Raw genomic sequence first — 19,060 nt, 5'->3', positions numbered from 1 at the left:
TGGTAGTTTACTTGAGAATATATTAAGCAGGAAAAATATGTTTTTTCTTAATGATAGATTTGTAACATCTGTACAATGCACATGCAAAATGCCATACAACAGCAAAATGCACAGAAATACTAAAAACATGCATGCAAAAAAACAGACTGCTTTAAGCAATTTCTCGTTTGAATTTTAGTAATTAGTACACTAATGACCTTTTTGGTAAAACTAAATTTCAGTCAAGTTTCAAATATAGGTTTTTGCAGTTGTACTCAAAGTACTAGCACAAAAAATAGATTACTAGGTGTGTCCTAAAATTACCTATTGGGGTGTATCTGCATGTGTGTGTCTCTAATGATAAGCAGGGCAAACCTAGAAACTTGAGCTCTGTATTTTGATATTTGAGCATTTTACATTTTCTGTCTCTCTCTGAACATATACACATACATTTATGTACATATTAACGCAGAAATCTTTGTGTAGAAAAGTATCATTTGTTTTATTTCTAGCTCAGGACAGTTAAGTATTCTTACTAAATTGCCAGATTTTAAAACATGGGGTCCTTGTTTGAAGGAAAGGTAATGAGTACCACGGTTTTACACCGAAGAAGTGGAAAGTTGTGGTTCTCCACGTAAATATAAACTGATATACATAATATGACATTGGTATTTCACATATAGTAATGCACAATGCCAAGAAAGTGAATGAATTGAGAGTTATCTGTGACACTAAAGTGCAGCAACTGAAGTTTCCTGCTTTATCCCTAAACTGCTTAAAATAATCACATTAACTAAACTTACTAGCCACAGAATCCTGTTGGAGGTCAAGTTAAAAGGAAAAAAAAAAAAAAAAAAGTCAACACATTATGCCTACTAATATTGTGACGAAGACGCACATAATAAACACATTATCAAAATTTTAAACTGGAAAAAGTGCAGAGTTCTGTTTTAAAATAGATAATTTAGGCTACCTTGCCAAGTGGATGACGTTAACAATGGCATTTCTGTTAGTGAATATTCAAAAGCAAATAGTGAATAGTTCTAGTGATAATTATAGCATTTTTATATTTGTTGAAAATAAGGATCCATAACAATACACAATATTTATGAAAGAGAAAGTCAACTACTTTTCAATAAATATAAACATTTGGCAACTATCACTGGAGCTTTTCATCTACTTTTGGTGAATCCGACCAATGGTATCAAGCAGAAACATTTTATCATAGTATGACTTACAACATGAATATTCATTTCAAAATTTAATAATACACTAAAATAGTAACTCCTCCCTTTACCTACCAAGTGGATGGACAAGCTGACCCAAGACAATTTTTCTTAAGACAGCGTAACTCTATATACACTCTCAGGTTATTAAAAAGCATCTTGATCAAGCGGCCCCTGAAAAAATTAAAGTACTAATATGCACTACTACTAACAATGTGGCTGTTTTCATGAAGACTGATACAAAATCCAAAACAGTTTCCAAGATTGTTCCAAATGGCAACTCATTGAAAGTTCCATGGCATCAATAGTCTTTTATCCACATAAAACAAAAGCAATAGCTGTTCACTACATGATTTCTACAGTCATATTGCTGTGTTTGAACAAATATTGAACACACAGTCACTAAGTCTGGACTATTATTTTTAGCATATGTTGAGCTAGTTTGAAACTAGCTAAGAGGCACCACACATTGTTTCAAGAACTATATAAACCATTAGGATATACTTTTCCTTGTACAATATTGGCAATTAAGTCTAGTTGGTACCAATTAACCCAATCATTTAAAATACCTCTGAATTTTCCTTTAAGCTGCAAACATAGTAACTAAAAACAAGGCACATGAAATGTAAGCCTTTAATTAAATTGAAACAGCCATAGTGAACTTCTGTTTAGATTAGATCTATCGATAAGGTCTCCCTTATACCGTTGCAGTTTGTTCTATGAAACAGCTAATCTTCAATATCTACTTAAAAACCCAAATATAATAGCTGTTACAGTAATACAATAGTTTTCAAGACTCTGGACAACAGTGTGCAAAAAATAAGATGTTTTATATTTAAATTAGAAATAAAATGCATATTGATTCTTGCAACGACAGGGAGTTTGCATTGCAGAAACTGTGTAAATTTCAATCTCTTTTGGTCCAACAGAACCACTCTCCTGTTGTTTGGTGTCTTCAACCATTTGTATGTTGTTGTAGTTAACAGGAAACTGTCCACTCCCACCTGATACAACAGCAAGCTCTTTATCAATGTGCATATTGTCAGCATCATCCTCATTTCCTCCATTCATCATTGGTATTAAGCCATCAAAGCTATGAGCTGGTAGAAAAAGAAGGTTAGATTTAGTTTCCAGAGCACATTTGAAAACGCGAAGCCAAACCACTAAACTGAAGTGTAAATATTCTCATTATTAAAATGAGAAAAAACCTGCTATATGGAAAGATTAATTGTATGCGCATAAAATAAGAAATCTGAGGGGTGCATGAAGGGAACTCTGGCTTAGAAGTGACTGACTGTGGGAGAATTAAGGATTTGGCAGGTGACAGGGGTTGGCAGCCCTGGGGATCCTTTCTAGTTTATATCTTGCTTTTAAAGCTTATGCTTCAGGCTTCAGCTGGTCACACACAGGGGTCAAGAAAGGATTCTCACCCCCAATGTATCCTGGGGGAGTGGGGGTTAGTTGCCCTCCTCTGAAGCATCAAAGATGGCCACAGATGGAGATCAGATCCATATGTGGGTTTGGCAAGAAATATCCCCCCAGGTCAGATTGGCAGTGAAACTTCAGGTTTTGCTGTTTTTGCCTTCTTCTGTAGCATGGAGCACGCAGGTCACTTGCCAGGATTATCTCACTTCATCAATTCCCTGCCATTGCAGGGACCTCAGGCATTGATGTATACTCAGTTCCTCCTATTTTCTGTCAGTGGCAACATAGTAGTTTAGTCTCCTGTGTGCGGTAATACTTTAGTTGTTGGTTTTAGCGTTTGTTGCCCATCGTATACAGAAGACCAGACTAGATGATCTGGTCATTCCTTCTAGCCTTAAACTCAACTCAACACAAACTAGATGCTCCATGACATTTAAGTACATTAGATTGATTTTTCTGGTGAAGTGAAGTGAAATAGTTGACATTTCAATTACCCACCATTAGGCTTCAGTTAGCACAATGATATGAGAGAGAGCAATTCAGACTTCTCAGAGAACATTTCTAGCTTGGGATCAGACGCCAGTATATTTGATGCAGATTCTGAATGCTATCTTTGGAACCATAAAGACTATAGACAATTAGTCTAGGACAGTGTTTTCCAAACTTGGGACGCCGCTTGTGTAGGGAAAGCCCCTGGAAGCAGCGGCCATTACGTCCCTCAGCCCGCGCTGCTTCCAGCAGCTCCCATTGGCCTGAAGCAGCGAACCACAGCCAGTGGGAGCCGCGATCGGCCGAACCTGCGGACGTGGCCGGTAAACAAACCGGCCCGGCCCGCCAGGGGCTTTTCCTACACAAGCGGCGTCCCAAGTTTGGGAAACACTGGTCTAGGACATGAAGCCTACCTGCACCAGAGAGTATAGGTGGCCTTCCCTCACCAATGCTCTCCTTGTTTCCCCTCTGCCTCCAGAACACCTAAATGTAACTGGGCTCCAAAAAATAGCAGAGGGAGAAAGAGAGCGTGACCCAGTGTGGTGCTCTAGAGGCTATACAGTCACAGAACAGGAGTTATGTAAGATAAGCAATGCCTTCCTGGCTTTGCCTCCATAGAGCTTTGCTAATTGGCCAGTGGATTAAGCACTGTGCTCCGCAAACTGCCTCTGTTCTTGCTACATTGTACAGAGAAAAGACAGCTACCTTTTCCGTAACTGGTGTTCTTTGAGATGTGTTGCTCATGTCCATTCCATTAGGCATGTGTTCTCGCCACATGCACCAGTGCCCTCAGCAGTATCCGTAGAGGACCGGCACCCAAATGGCACAGTGTAAGAGGTGCTGCTGGCTCCCCCAACCCTCAGTTCCTTCTTGCCAGAAACTCCGACAGTGGGGAAGGAGGGCGGGTTGTGGAATGGACATGAGCATCACATCTCAAAGAACATCAGTTATGGAAAAGATAACTGTCTTTTCTTCAAGTGCTTTCTCATGTTCATTCCATATTAGGTGACTCCAAAGCAATACCTCTGAAGGTGGGTAGGAGTTCACGGACATGTAAATTGCATCACAGCTCTGTCAAACCCAGCGTAGTCTCTGACCAGCTGAGTGATGGCATAATGAGAAGTAAACGTGTGAACAGAGGACTATGTTGCAGCTCTACAGATATCCTGGATAGGGATGTGTGCCAGGAAGGCCGCTGAAGATGCCTGCGCTGTAATCGAGTGGGCGCTGACAATCGGTGGTGGCGGAATCCCAGCCAGGTCGTAACAGGTCCTTATGCACGAGGTAATCCAACTGGAAATCCTCTGCGAGGACATTGGGTGACCCTTCATCCTATCCACTGTAGTGATGAAGAGTTGAGTTGATTTTCGGAAAGGCCTGGTACATTCTAAGTAGAAACCCAAGGCCTTCCGGACGTCCAGGGAGTGAAGATGGCTCTCCTCACTGGTCTTGTGCAGTTTGGGACAGAACACCGGGAGGAAGATGTCCTGGTTCATATGGAAGGTGGAGACCACCTTTGGCAGGAAGGCAGGGTGGGGCCACAACTGAACCTTATCTTTGTAGAAGACTGTGTATGGAGGTCCTGAGGTCAGGCTTTAATTTCAGAGACCCATCTTGACGACGTCACCGCCACCAGGAATGCGACCTTCCATGACAGTGGGAAAGGGAGCAGGAACCCAATGGCTTAAGGAGCGGGCCGGTGATCCTAGAGAGGACCAAGTTAAGATCCCACTGCAGGACAGGAGTCCATACCTACGGTAAGTCTCTGGTTGAGGGTTTCCTGCTTTCCAGGAGGACCCGTTGGACCTCACCCTTGTAAAGGTTTCATCTGCAGACATGCAAATAGGGTGAGAAGTCTGCAGACGGTCATTGAGCCCAACTTCCTCAGAAAACTGCCTTAGTAAGTTCTGTCAACTTGCCCTGAGGTAGACAAAGCTAAATCCCTTGTGAAATTTAGGACAGACATTATGAAAGTCAAAATCTTAACTGGAATAAGGTCTGATTTTTTTCTTCACTCAGACCAAGAGAGTCTTGAAGATGGAACACTTCTTTAGGGCATAACTTAACCCATGTTAAGATGAAATTCCTATAAGCCAGTCATCTAGGTATGGATAAGTCTGTAAGCCCTGATGATGCACATGAGCTGTGATCACAGCCAAAGACTTGGGGAATACTTTAGGAGATGCCACTCTCCCAAAGGATAGTGCCATCTATTGGTAATGATCATGGTACATCACAAAGTTGTGGTACTACTTGTGCTAATCAAGTTGTGTAAGTAAGCAAGTAAACAAAGGACCCAAACCAATGCAGAACCAAAAAGGGGTTATGTTCCCCAGAAGAAACCACGTGGAATCTGATTTTCCCTTGGGCATTTGTTCAGTTTGGGGAGGTCTATAATAGTATGCAGGTCACTCTTCCTTTTATGAAAGGAATAATACTGGGAATAAAATCCCTTTCTCCTGTAAGGGTCTGACATTTTCTTTTCTCAAATTTTACTAAAGCCAAAACCTTGTCCTGTAAGTTTCTTATGAGAGGGATCCTTGAAGAGAAAAGAGAGAGAGAGAGCGCAAGAGCGAGTGTGTGACAGACAGAGCCTGGAACTGGAAGTCAGACCCCCGTTTGATAATTTCCCGGCTCCAACAGCCCAAGAAAATGGTTTACTATGGTCAAAGAGAAAACACACCCTAAGGACAAATGGTCTCCAAAAGGGAGGCACGTTGAAGGATCTGTTTCCTTGAAGCCTGGGACAGGGTCATCTCTCTCATCTTCAAATTGCTGCTTTGCAACAATGCTGCCTGAAGCAGAAGTGAAGTTCCTTCCTCTATCTCCCCTGAAAGGCATAAGGCTACTTTCTAGTTTGGATTTCTATGCAGAACTGACCCATAAATAGATGGCTGAGGCCTGAAGCAGTTGATTTAGTCACTTTCAGCTTCTCCAGGATCTCATTTGTTTTTGGATTAAGGAGGTCCATACACCCACAACAGAGATCCAAAATCTGTGTCTAAGTCTCAGAGGAAATGCATAATTCCTAAATCATACATGTCTTCCTAAAGACACTATTGAAGTTAAAGATCTCTCAGCAGTGTCTGAGACAACGGGGATCTTTGCCAGCCTGTGCCAGAATCTGGCTTTCCTAAGGAAATGGGAACTGAGCAAGGAGCAGAAGTCAGTCTTCTCAGTTCCAACCCTTCACATCACCAACCCATAAAACTTTAGCACCGGCCTTCTCTAGAACTAGTGCATTAAGGATGCACTATTATCACAGATCCACAAAGTCCAGTGCTCTAGAACAGCTCTGGAATAGTCCCTGGGAGGACCCCTTCATCTGCCAATTGACTCACACTGTGCAAATCCTTGGGCTTCCTGTTCACTAACCACATTGTCAGCCTGTGTTGAGAACACAACTCAATCTTGCTCCAACCCAATCAGGTTATACAAATCCTCCAGCACGGTGACCCCTGCACTCTTACCCCATCTGTCAAAACACTCTCCCATCAGGGTGGTGTCTTCCAAGTAAGTCACATCCTAAGTCTTTTGCACACTCTGAAACCTTTTCCTAAATGCCTCAGGAATCAATTCAAACCTGAGCAGCAAAGCTTTTTTGAATAGTTCATAGTCCCCAATATCAACTCCATCCATCTGGCTGTAAGCCTGTATGGGTTTGGGACCGAGAAGGGGGTGAGACAGCAAAGCCAGTCCACAGGGTTAACCTGGTTCAAATCACAAGCCTTTTCAAAGGTAGTGGGGTAGGCATCTACATCCCCACCTCCTTAAACTGGGGCAGCAATTTGGTATCTAGGTTCCTTGCGGACTTGGCATCCCATGGCATCTCCTCACATATTCCTCTGTGGGTCCTCTTGCTCCTCTGCTTCTTCATATCCCATTCATGCTTTCATTGCTTCTTGCAGTTTTCCAGCAACTTCGCTCTCAGCTCCAACTCCCATTGCTTCAAATCTGTTCATGGGGAGCAAGGTCATGAAGGTCCCTTGCTGGATGGGGAACTGGGTCTTGTGGACACCCTGCTGCTGCCCTGGCTGCTCTCTCTGGTGCTGTTTCTGGACTCTGTTGGGGACACATTTGGGGCTGGAACTTGCCTCTTAAACTGATCATTCTTCTCCAGCCATGCAATTAGCTGCATCTTCTTGATCTTCCCAATGCCTAATCCTCTCCATGCGCAGGTTTGCAATTTTCTTTTTAGGGAGATGGTTATACACCATTTTCTGGCTATTTCCCTTGACTACCCTTGTTTTACTGATGCTAGACACGTACTACAACATACTTCTGGTGCATTCAGCAACCAACCATCCTCTTGGTGCATTCAGAAGCCATCCTCTGCTACCACCGGTCATGGATCCACAGATCCAGTGCTCTGAAACAGTCCTGGGAGGACACCCCTCAGGGTACCAGACCTCCTTAGGATCTCACTTTTTCACTAGGGTAAGACACTTGGCTTCCCTGCGTCCTTGAACTGAACCTCAGAGCCTCCAGCACCCCTACTTCACACCATGAGCTCTCTTCAGTGAGTCCACCTGAGTTGGACACCCGAGAGAGATTTGCACACCCAAAGGGGGTAATGCACCCCCACCTTCTGCATCTGTAGTGGCTCTTGGCAGGCATTGCAAGAACAGCAGGGTTTATTAGACGTCTGGAACATAGCATAGAAAGTCCTTGGTTAGCATAAAGAAAAAAAGTTAGAGCATGCTCCACTCTGGTTACCCAGAGCCCAGCAAAGCAGTGTCCACCCCTGGCTCCCGCTCTCTCTCTCTCTCTCTCCAGCCTCTTTGTTCAAGTTCCCAAGCCAGTTCTATCAGGCCCCTCCTCAGTCATTTGTTGTCCAACTGGTCAAATACAGCTGGCATCCTGCAGAGGCGGTGGACCATTCATGGTCATTAGCTGCTAGGTACCAAAAGTCTTGGTGATTGGATTTGCCATTGTCTTCACAGACCCTCCACTGAACTGGGCCCCAAACCCGACAGAGCTAGGCGCTATTCACACCATTCACATGCCTGCCCAAGAGTAAACAGCCTTTTTCCAACCACCTAGTTATCCATGCAGCATATAGGGGAAAACTGAAGTGCACACAGTATTCATAAAAAATATTAGCGAAAATTCCTCACTTCATCACAACTACCTTGGCAACAATGGCAGGGCAATCAAAAGCTAGCAACCCCAATAAGGAATAATCACAGCTGGGCACAGAGGATGGTGTAGAATCTTCAGAAAGCCCTCTTCTTTGACATCTTTAGAGGCATTTCTTGGAAATCATGCTGGATATATCAGATGGATGCCTTAGTGCAGGAGACTAAACCAAATGGCCCAGATACAAGGAAGTTTTCTCCTTGAGGACAATTAAGATCCGGGAAGGCCAACTGCACCAAGGTCTGGCTGAACCTCTTAGAGCCTCACCTTAGCACAGAGCAATTTTTGAAGCCATAGAACCCAGAGAAGTGCTACCCCTAGTTTCCCACCAAAATCTCAGATACTGCAGCCTCTGAAACTTCTTGAAGAGTTCCTACAAGGCTATCTTCTGCAAAGACTGACTTCTCTGTCTGAGAATCTAGGAAAATGTGGTGTGGAAGTAGGTTTCACAGACACACCACTCATGCCAAAAAGATTTTTAGCAAAGGCTTTTCCAACTTTAGGGCTGAAGGAAGTGATTTTGGAATACCACTTGCTGGTCTCGCTGGTCTTTTGGGACCCTTTTAAAGAAGAGCCAGCAGATGTTCCAGGATTTTTTCAAAACTATCTTCTTTCAAGTACGTAAAGACATTGCTCAAGCCCAGGTCAGTCATTTGAAAGGGAAAGAATCACATCTTGTGAATCTCTGCTTTTGTAATGCTCCAAAAGGAATCCTGTTGAATCACTAATATCTGTGACTTCTGAAAACAAACAAAACCTTCTCTCATCATCATTGGCAATCCCTCTATTCGAGGATGATCTCTAAAATGGATTTACATATGGGTCCTGAGATGACTTACGAGTCTGATCCTGGAACCACAGATCTCCCCACAGTAGGTATAGACAACTCCTGGTGGGTCAGCTGCCTGCCGAGAAAGTTCTTTTTCCTTCCTTCTCTCTCTCTCTTTACAGCGTCGAGGGCAAGGTGCTTCTCCTCGAAGTGGACCACTGCCTGATGGAGGATGCGCTGCCATTGGAGTCGGTTGGTGGCTTGCTCCTTCCAGCTTATGATGTCCACATCAGTTTTTTTCAGATTCACTTTCAGGGTGTCCTTGTAGCGTTTTCTCTGACCACCACGGGATCTCTGACCACGAGTGAGTGGAAAGTAGAGGACTTGTTTTGGGACACAATGTCCAGCCCAGAAAGCATGAGGATCATTGCTTCAATGATGGGGACATTAGCTTCAGTGAGGATACTGACGTTAGTGCAGTGATCCTCCCACTTGATGCGAAGGATCTTTCGGAGGCATCGTTGGTGGTACCTCTCCAGACTCTTGAGGTGCTGTTGATAGGTCACCCAGATTTCGCAACCATAAAAGGAGTGTAGGAATAACAATTGTCTCATAGACCTTGGTATCCTGCTGTAGGTCACGGTCTGTGAAAACACGTTGGAGCAATTTCCCAAAGGAAGCACTTGCAAACTGGATCCTGTGCTGGATCTTACTGTCGATTTTTGCATTTTGAGAAAGTTGACTACCGAGGTAGCAGAAGTGCTCAACTGTCTCCAAAGTTTGTCCCTCGATGATGATTAGTGGTGGATTGTGTGCAAGGCCTGAAGCAGGCTGATGGAGCATTTTAGTCTTCCCAATATTGAGTGAGAGTCCTAAGCTTCAATAAGCTTGTGCAAAAAAATCCAATGTGGACTGAAGGTCATTCTCAGTGTGCGCGAGGATGGCACAGTCATCAGCCTACCGAAGATCAGTAATGGACGCCCTGAGGACTTTAGACTTCAAGCGGAGACTTCGAAGATTAAAAAGTCGCCCATCCATTCTGTATTGAATGTCAACTCTATTGGGGAGGTGGCCTTTAAAGAGGACCAAAATGACTGCTAAATAGATGGAAAACACAGTTCGGGCAATAACACATCCCTATTTAACCCCAATTTTGATGACAAAAGCGTGCATCTCCAGGCCATTACAGAGAGTGGTGGCAGTCATGGAGAAGCCTTAGGACCTTAATAAATTTTTGGAGTGCAGCCAAATCTGGCCAGGACCTTCCACAGGGTTTCGCCTGTGGAAAATCTTGTCTAACAAACTATTTATACAGCATTTTTTGGGAAGTTTTTAACTACTGCATAATGCTGAAGGGAAGGAACAATGTCCCCAACTATAGCATATGAAAGACAGAAAAACAGTGGGATTGTTGGTGAGGGCGGCTATTTATATTCTGGGTCCTTTAAGAAAGCCATATAGTTAAGCACACAACTCCTATTGAGAAGGCAGTTAACATTACATATATTATATTAAGCAAGAACTAGGCAATGGCAAACAGTTGAAGAACAAACAAATGATGGTTATGAATTGGACATGGCACTGGTGAGGCCTTAGCTGGAGTACTAAGCAGGACTGGACAATTCTGCCTCCCGTGTTGTAAGACAAGCGAGGCAGATGTCCTGCTCTACTAGCACTGGTGAGGCTACAGCTGAAGTACTATATCCAATTCTAGATATCACACTTTAGGAAAAAGATGTAGACAAACTGGAAACTGCCCAGATGAGAGCAACAAAATGATAAGGTTTAGAAAACTTGATCCATGAGTAAAGGTTAAAATACTGAGCATGTTTAGTTTTGAGAAAAGACGACGGGGAAGGGGGGAGGAACCTGATAATAGTGTTCAAATATGTTCAGGGTGGTTATAAAGAAGATGGTGATCAATTGTTCTCCATGTCCACTGGGATAGGATAAGTAATAATGGGCATAATCTGCTTCAAGGGAAATATAGGTTAGATATTAGGAGGGGGGGGGAAATCATCTTTGACTCCAAGGTTAGTTAAGCATTGGAATGGACTTCCAAGGGAGGTTGTGGAACCCACATCATTAGAGGTTTTTAAGAACAGGTTAGACAAACATCAGTCAGGGATGGTCTACATTTACTTAGTCCTGCATCAGCACAGGGGTCTGGATCTGACAACTTCTCCAAGTCCCTTCTAGCCCTATATTTCTGTGATTATATGATCTTTATGACAGAAAGTAGCCAAAAAATGCTCCACAATCCTTTTATGAATCAACATCTGAGTCAGAAGAGGGTGCACACATTCCCTCCAAGTTACTTCCTGTCCATATAGCTCTAGGACTTGCAGAAGTGAGGCATGTACTCGCTAAGAGTGGGAACCTAATTCTTTAATAATTCTTTAAGGAGGCCGCCAGTCTTGTTTTCATAATTATTTTATTCATATTTGATTCATGTATCCCTTTTTAGGGATGTCAAAAATAAACTGTATAGCCCGGAGTACCGTCTCTTACTCTCACAGTCAACAGTGATATTGCCCCTCCCACTTTTAGCTCTGAAATCTCACCTTCAGTCCTAGCTTTCTTTACTCCAGCAGAATCCACATCTTCAAAGGATCTCTTTCGACTTGTCCCACCATTGACTGGATTGGGACCTCCATTTAACGTGCCATTGCTAAAGAAACGGTTCAGGTGACAGTTCTGGAGATTCAAGAGAAACTGGGCACACTCTTGGAAGCCCTGGGTATGTGCAAGATCTGCTGCTGTCAGTCCACTGGCATTTCTCAAGCTGCACAATACAAAGAAACTGAATTACACTCATTCATCAACCCACCTTGACTGCTGCTGCTGCTCTTACTGACTAACTATCTGCAAGTGATGAGAGAGAAAGAACATAAACTTAGCAAATTTCCATTAAGGAATTATTTATCAATCTTAGTTTTAAAACTAACTTAGCCTTTGCACATATCTGGCTTCTAAGCAAAATTTGGGAGACAATATACTTTTCAATAAAATCAATATACTATGTGCCTTTAAAAAAGTATCTTCCTATTTAAACATCTCAAAATGCTTAATTTCTAAAATTACAGTCCGAAGCATCTGACCTTTACACAGACTCCAGACTCCTAAATCTAAATCTTGAAATCTATCACCTTCTGTAGCTTATTTTGACAATCTATTTCTTTATCTTGAGTAAAAACCACCCTCAAAACAAACTTAACATGACTTAGCAATTGTCCATGGCATTCTGGTATCTAAGACAACAATAATTAACATCACTCATCTTCCTAACAATAAAATATAAAAGCTATGCTTAGTTATGCTTTCCTTATGATTTGTTTTTTGCTCTTGTTTCTTATTTCAAAGTGTGTGACATTATAAATGCTGGGGACTTGTTCTGTTATTTCGCTCAATATTGGTCCAAGATGGAACACTGGCATTGAATTTTCTAATTTAGCGAGATTATGAATTAAATGGTGCCAGATAGGACACCAACAGTTACAGACAAAAGTTTCAATTTGAAAGAGTTCTCCCTTTGCCCTTCCCCACTGATAAGAATTTACATGAATGGCCTCTGACAACAGGAAGCCTATCTTTAGAAATACGAACATTGAAGGGTAATAAGAAAATGTAACAAAAGAGTGTAGACAAAGGGGGTTGGCAGCAGCAGAATTAGAGGGAGGAATAGAGAATGCTGATGAATCTTTCCTAACTAGATACACCATGAAACAAAACTTCCCAGCCAGAAAACTGGATCTTTACTTCTTAGATTTTGTAGTTTAGGCAAGAAGCTTATTACTTTAAATTCCTGAAAATAAGGAGATGGACCAACAGAGGGATAATTTAGGAGATTAACGTACCCAATCCATTGAACTGGCTCCTTTGTTGAAATTCCCCTGAAGTATAATAAATTGATCTTGCCAAATACATGAAAACAAAGGAACTGAGCAAGTTATAGACAGGATCTAAATTATACCAATGCGACATAGGTAGAATAATGTTCTTTTCAATTTAGTCAGAACTACTATTTCATTATTAACAAGCATGATGTAGGAATAATTCAGAAAGGCCTGTGAAGGACAGCTGACTAGGTCCAGCATGAAACCCTAAACCTTGACACAGACTGGACTATGGAATTTGAAAGGCTATGGACTAGGGTTGTTTCCTAGAAGATTGTAGTTTGCTTGCCACACTGATCAGAAAGGAGGTAAAAATCTTTACAAGCAGAACTACCACTATACCAAGACCAATTCCTTAACAGAAGGATATAGCTAAGCTTATATAGATAGATAGAGAGCGCGCGCACACAATTTGGTTCACTTCCTTTGGTCTCCACAACCAGAAACACCACTGACTTAGAGAAGGAGACCTTCTTAATTTCCCTACCAGAATACTCAAGCCATCCCCTATGGGCCTTGCTTGTGCTAGCTTACCTGTCAGCACAGATATTATTTAACAGGTGCTACAGAAAACCCAAGATTAGAGACTTCAAACAATGCAAGTTTCAGGAACATATCCTTTGTTGAACAAAAAGTTAATAGCTCCCTCCGATCAGCTCAGGATCAAGTGAAACCCATAACCACTTAAATCAGTGTCTCCTAAAGAGTGGGTCATATTCCCTCGCCTCACTGGAAAAGGGGCATGTATGCAAAGGACTAGATGAATGACAGACTGGTAAATTTCCTCCTGAGTCTCAGCTTTTATTAAAAAAAAAAAAAAAAAAGGCTCTAGCTGTTATGGTTGTGAAGAAAACCTTTTAACACTAGGCAAATGCAACTGATGCAGAAACACCTGCATGGGTTTGCAGACACACTCAAGCAACAGCTCTGAGATGTGGATTGCTCCATTCATTTCAATGAACTCAGATACCAATGATAAATAACTATGTTGACATTTAAAAATATTATTAAACTATTTCACTGCTCTAAGTAGTTAAGAAAGGAAGGTAAAATGGTAAGAAGAGCTACACCAGCATTTCCCAAAGTGGCAGATGAGGAAGAAAGACTATCCAGGTGGAAGATGTATAAATTAAGATGCTTAGGCCTTTAACACCACATAGCAAGGTTGCAGAAGGGCACACCTACTTTCATTTTTCCTGAAAGAGGTGTTAAGTTTTAAGTTACTAATTCCGAAACTATTTAAATTAATGGGGGAGAAGAGAAAACGAAGACAGAACTAGTCAGAATTTGTTTTTAAAAGAATGGTTTCTCCCTAACTTGAAGGTCCAGGCACTTTCCCTTCTATGAAAGAGCTATCAGACTACTACTAGTAGTATTGCAGTAGCACCTAGGGACCTTGATGTGCTAGGTACTATTAAAAAAAAACACCCAACAAAAACAGGTAGCTGCACCAAAGAGCTCATAAATACATCTTGCAAAAAAAAGGATGAAAATTTCAAGTCAGATCTTAACTAAATAAAGCAAATGGGAATTCCCTACTTCAGGAGGCTAGTAATGGGAAGAAAGAAGAGGACACAAACAGGAACTGACTGAGGGGGTTCCAAGAATCCAAGAGACCGTCAAAGAGTAAAAAAGTCGAGTAAAAAATAAACCTAAACAGGGCCCAAGTTTGGGTATCTTTTCTTACACATATCTAGAAGGGAAGTTTGTTGACGAGCACAAAGTGACAAAGAGGCCACAGCACTGTGAAATACTAATGGAAGCTAACTGATAGAAAGACTGAAAATGCTCAATTAGCAATCTGCATGGAACAGACAGGAAAGAACCATAGGGATTATTATAGTTATACAATTTGCATAGAGGTCACACACCTTACAGATTCAAAATTAACCTTCATAAGCAAGCAAGTGGATTTTCCAAGTAATGTCATGGAAAAGACTGGTGAAAGCTGCTGCCATCCACCACTGAAAGCAATCTGAGTACACAATAAATTGCAATATTCTCACAGAATCTTCTAAAGGCCCTGAGTCAGAGCATGAAAGAGCATATTAAAAAACTAAGAGCTCCACTGTACCTTTTAAAAGCACTGGCCTGGATGGGGGCTGGTGCCGACCTGGTCTGCACTACCTTAGGAGCAAGCACATCCATTACTATACCCCTTCAGGGGCTGCAGCAGGTATTCTCTTCTGTGGCTAGCCAGTGGTGTTGCAGATTTTCAGAGATGTTAGTAGCTAGCTCTGCCCATCCTTGTACTAACATGAACATAAAACCCTAAACTATGCCCAGATCCTGTAGAGGGATGGGCATGATTCACTGCACCATCCCCTGCCCTTTCCTTACACTGTGTCCAAGAGGCTGGCTACAACTTGCTTCTCACGTCATTATGATCTGAGCTCCTATATTAAGTCTCCAAAAGGCATTTCCAGATGAGAGTCAGAGTTCTAAGTTTCCTCTAGCAGGAAGGGAAAAAGGAGTGGAGTGGTAAGCTGAATACTCCTTTATTAAGTGAGGTGGACTGTGCCTCTTACCACTGAACAGTAACTAAATGACCTGTATCAATTTCTGAATTAGCACAGGTGGCCAGGAAATAGAAGGCAAATCCAAGATTGTGGAATGTGACTGTATGCCAGCGTTCACTGGAAAACAGAAAAGAGGCCACACTGTTTCCAACTAGAAGACTTACTGGAGGCTATACTAAGGACTACAAGAAAGATTATTTCTTTAAAGGCGAGTCAGATTCTTGGCCATGACGCAATCAGAGGTGCCTGGTCAACTGATGAAGAGAATACTTCACACTCTCTCTCATACCTACTTGAAAAAGCAGTAAGTCTTTATAAACAACACAGATTCTAACAAGGCCTTAAGAAAATAAGAATGGCCATATAGGGTCAGACCAAAGGTCCATCTAGCCCCAGTATCCTATCTTCCGACAGTGGCCAATGCCAGGTGCCACAGAGAGAATCAACAGAACAGATGATCATCAAGTGATCCATGCCCTGTCACCCATTCCCACCTTCTGGCAAGCAGAGGCTAGGGACAGCATCCCTGCCTTCCTGGATCAAACTCTGAAGGGCAAAGAAATTTAAGAATACACGCCAATCTATGGGCAACAGGGAAGGGAGTTCTCTCAGACTTCAGGTTTCCCCTAATCTACTGTCCCAAATTTTTAGAACACTACAGAATACTCTAAAACCAAATTTTAGACATGGCTCTGACCAAACCCTGACAGGCCTGAACCCTGGGCTTGGACACCTCTTTCAAAAGAGCCCAAAGGCATTGGTTAAAGATACAGTGCCATCATGCAGCTGCTAATCACTAGCAGCAGATGGGATTGCTGTACTTAAAAGTTTACAATACAGAATATGGAACCCAATCTGACAAGTCTCACAAAAGACTGTAGAGAGAGGATGAACTAAATTTCTAGAACAAAACTACAGAACTAGCCAAAGGTAATAATGTGGGACTTTAACCATGCAGACACCTGTTGGAAAAGTAACGCAGCAGAACACAAAATGCCAAATAAGTTTTTGGAATATACTGGGGACAACTTCTTGTTTCACAAGATGAAGTAATCAACCAGGGGGACAGTCCTTTAGAATTGATTCAGATTAACAAGAAAGAATTAGTTACAAATCTGAAGTCGGAAGGTGATTTGGGAAAAAGTGACCATGAAATGATGATTTCATGATTCTAAGGAAAGGAAGGAATGGCAGCAGCAGAGTAAGGACAATGGATTTAAAAAAAGCAGACTAAAATTCAGAGAACTAGTAGGTTAGGTCCAATAGGAAAACAATCTAAGGGGGAAAAAATGTTCAGGAGAGCTGGTGGTTTCTCAGAGACAATATTAGAAGCACAACAGCAAACTATCTTGATGTGAAGAAAAGATAAGAATAGTAAGAAGCCAATACTACTCCAACCAGGAGCTTTTTAATGATCTGAAAAATTAAAGGAACCCTACAGAAAGTGGAAACATGGACAAATTTCTAAGGAGTAAAAAAGAATAGCAAGCATGTACATGCACAATCAGAAAGGCACAAAAGGAGTTACATCTAGCAACGGGCATAAATTTCAATAAGAGAAAATTCTATAAATACATTAGGAGCAAGAGAGAAACAAAAAGAGAAGTGTAAGTCCACTACTTGGCAGGGAAAGAGAGCTAACAGATAACATCAAGAAGGCTAAGCTGTTTAATGCTTATTTTGCTTCAGTCTTTGCTAAAAAGATTAATGGTGATCAGACACTCAACACAATTAATATTAGCAACAAGAGGGAACCAATATAAATCAAAATAGGACCTTTGAGAGCTCATGGAGGACAGGTGAGTCAGATCCCAGGCTACTGGAAAAGGGCAAACATAGTACCTACCTTTAAAAAAGGTGAATAAAGAGGACCTGATGAATTACAGACCTGTCAGCCTAACTTCAATACCTGGAAAAATATTGGAACAAATGATTAAACATCAATTTTTAAGCACCTAGATGATAAAAGGATAAGTAATAGCCAACATGAATTTGTCAAGAACAAATCATGCCAAACCAATCCAATTTCCTTTTGGCAAAGCTACTGACCTAGAGGATGGGGGTGTAGCTATAAATGTGATATCTTGGTTTTAATATGGCTTTTGACACAATCCCACATGACAGTTTCATAAACCAACTAGAGAAATGTGGTCTATATGAAATTACTATAAGGTGGGTACACAACTGGTTGAAAGACCGTACTCAGAGTAGTTATCAATGATTCGTTGTCAGACTGGGAAAATGTATCTAATGGAGTTCAGCAGGGTTCCATCACTATGTGATATCTTCATTAATGACTTGGATAATGGAATGAGGTGTATGCTTATGAAATCTGCAGATGGGAAGGGTTGCAAGCACTTTAGAGGCCAGAATTAGAATTCAAAACAACTTTGACAAACTGGAGAACTGGCCTGAAATCAACAAGATGAAATTCAATAAAGACAAGTACAAAACACTATAGTTAAGGAAGGAAAAACAAAAAACAAAATCAAATGATCAACTACAAAATGGGGGAATAACTGGCTAGACAGTAGTACTGCTGAAAAAGATCTGGGGGTTATAGTGGATCACAAATTGAGTAAGAGTCAATATGGCGATGCAGTTGCGCAAAAAAAAAAAAAAAAAGGCTAATATTGCGGGGTGTATTAGCAGGAGTGTCATATGCAAGACACAGGATGTAACTGTTCCTGTCTACTCAGCTAGAGTACTGTGTTCAGTTGTGGGAATCACACTTTAGGGAAGATGTGGAGAGAGACCAGAGGAGAGCAACAAAAATGATGAAAGCTAAGAAAACTAAGCATGTTAAGTTTGGACTAAAGAAGATTGAGGGGAAACCTGATAACAGTCTTCAAATATGTTAAGGACTGTTACAAAGAAAATAGTGACCAATTGTTAACCATGCCCACTGAAGGTGGAAAAAGTAGTAATGGGCTTAATCTGCAGCAAAAGTGATTTAGGTTAGATACTAGGAAAAACTTTCTAAATACATGAATAGTTAAACATTGGAACAGGCTTCCAAGGGAGGTTGTGGAATCCCTAGCATTGGAGGTTTCCAAGGGACAGTTTAGGTTTACTTGTCCTGCCTCAGGCCAGGGAGCCAGACTAGATGACCTCTCAAGGTCCTTTCCAAACCTTTATTTCTCTGATTCTATGAACTTGGGCTTGTAGACAAGGACATGCTTTCCCTTCAGAGCAATTTGTTACCCAACTGACAAAGTTTTGAGGAGGGTGAGAAACACCACAAAATGCTTTCCTTAGAAGGAATCTAAATATGAAGGGGGAAAGGAGGAAGAAGAACAGTCAAGCAGAAAGATTGGGACTAATTTAGCCTTGAAAAACTACTGTAAGTTGGCCAGCCCAGTCACAAGTTAAATTCCTCAAACTTTTACTGTATTATGTATGATAAAAATGTCTTCATTAAGTTGCCTATCAAAAGGTTTACTTGCTCTAGGCAAGAACTTGCCAAGACTGGCCTAATTATTCACAAAAAACAAGTCCACACAACCCTTTTTTCTGTCCAAGAAATGGAGGACTTCTCTGAAGGAGCTCAGTCCATCTTTAGGAGCAGAATGGAAACTTAACTACAAAGGCAGCTCTAATGACATGAAGGTTCTGATT

General features: G+C 41.6%; 1 protein-coding gene across 5 annotated transcripts in view; it reads right to left on the bottom strand.

The window, feature by feature from the left end:
• Positions 1-19,060, bottom strand: part of ANKRD10 (ankyrin repeat domain 10) — a 43,110-nt gene that overhangs the window by 2,290 nt on the left and 21,760 nt on the right. For 2 of the 5 annotated variants that reach the window (XM_005302973.5, XM_024103933.3), the window contains exons 4-5: positions 11,592-11,812; positions 2,210-2,305 (exon numbers count right to left, since the gene is read on the bottom strand). In XM_005302973.5, coding sequence (XP_005303030.2) covers positions 2,210-2,305; positions 11,592-11,812 — 317 coding nt within the window. Of the gene's footprint in view, positions 1-782; positions 796-1,280; positions 2,306-11,591; positions 11,813-19,060 lie in introns of all 5 variants that reach the window. The other 3 variants (XM_005302974.5, XR_010597707.1, XM_042861436.2) reach the window with 3 other exon arrangements.

The sequence above is a fragment of the Chrysemys picta genome, chromosome 1 (genome assembly GCF_011386835.1).
Source record: "Chrysemys picta bellii isolate R12L10 chromosome 1, ASM1138683v2, whole genome shotgun sequence".
NCBI lineage: Eukaryota > Metazoa > Chordata > Testudines > Emydidae > Chrysemys > Chrysemys picta.
Note: the sequence above shows the minus strand (reverse complement) of the source record. Positions and strands in the feature narration are given on the sequence as shown.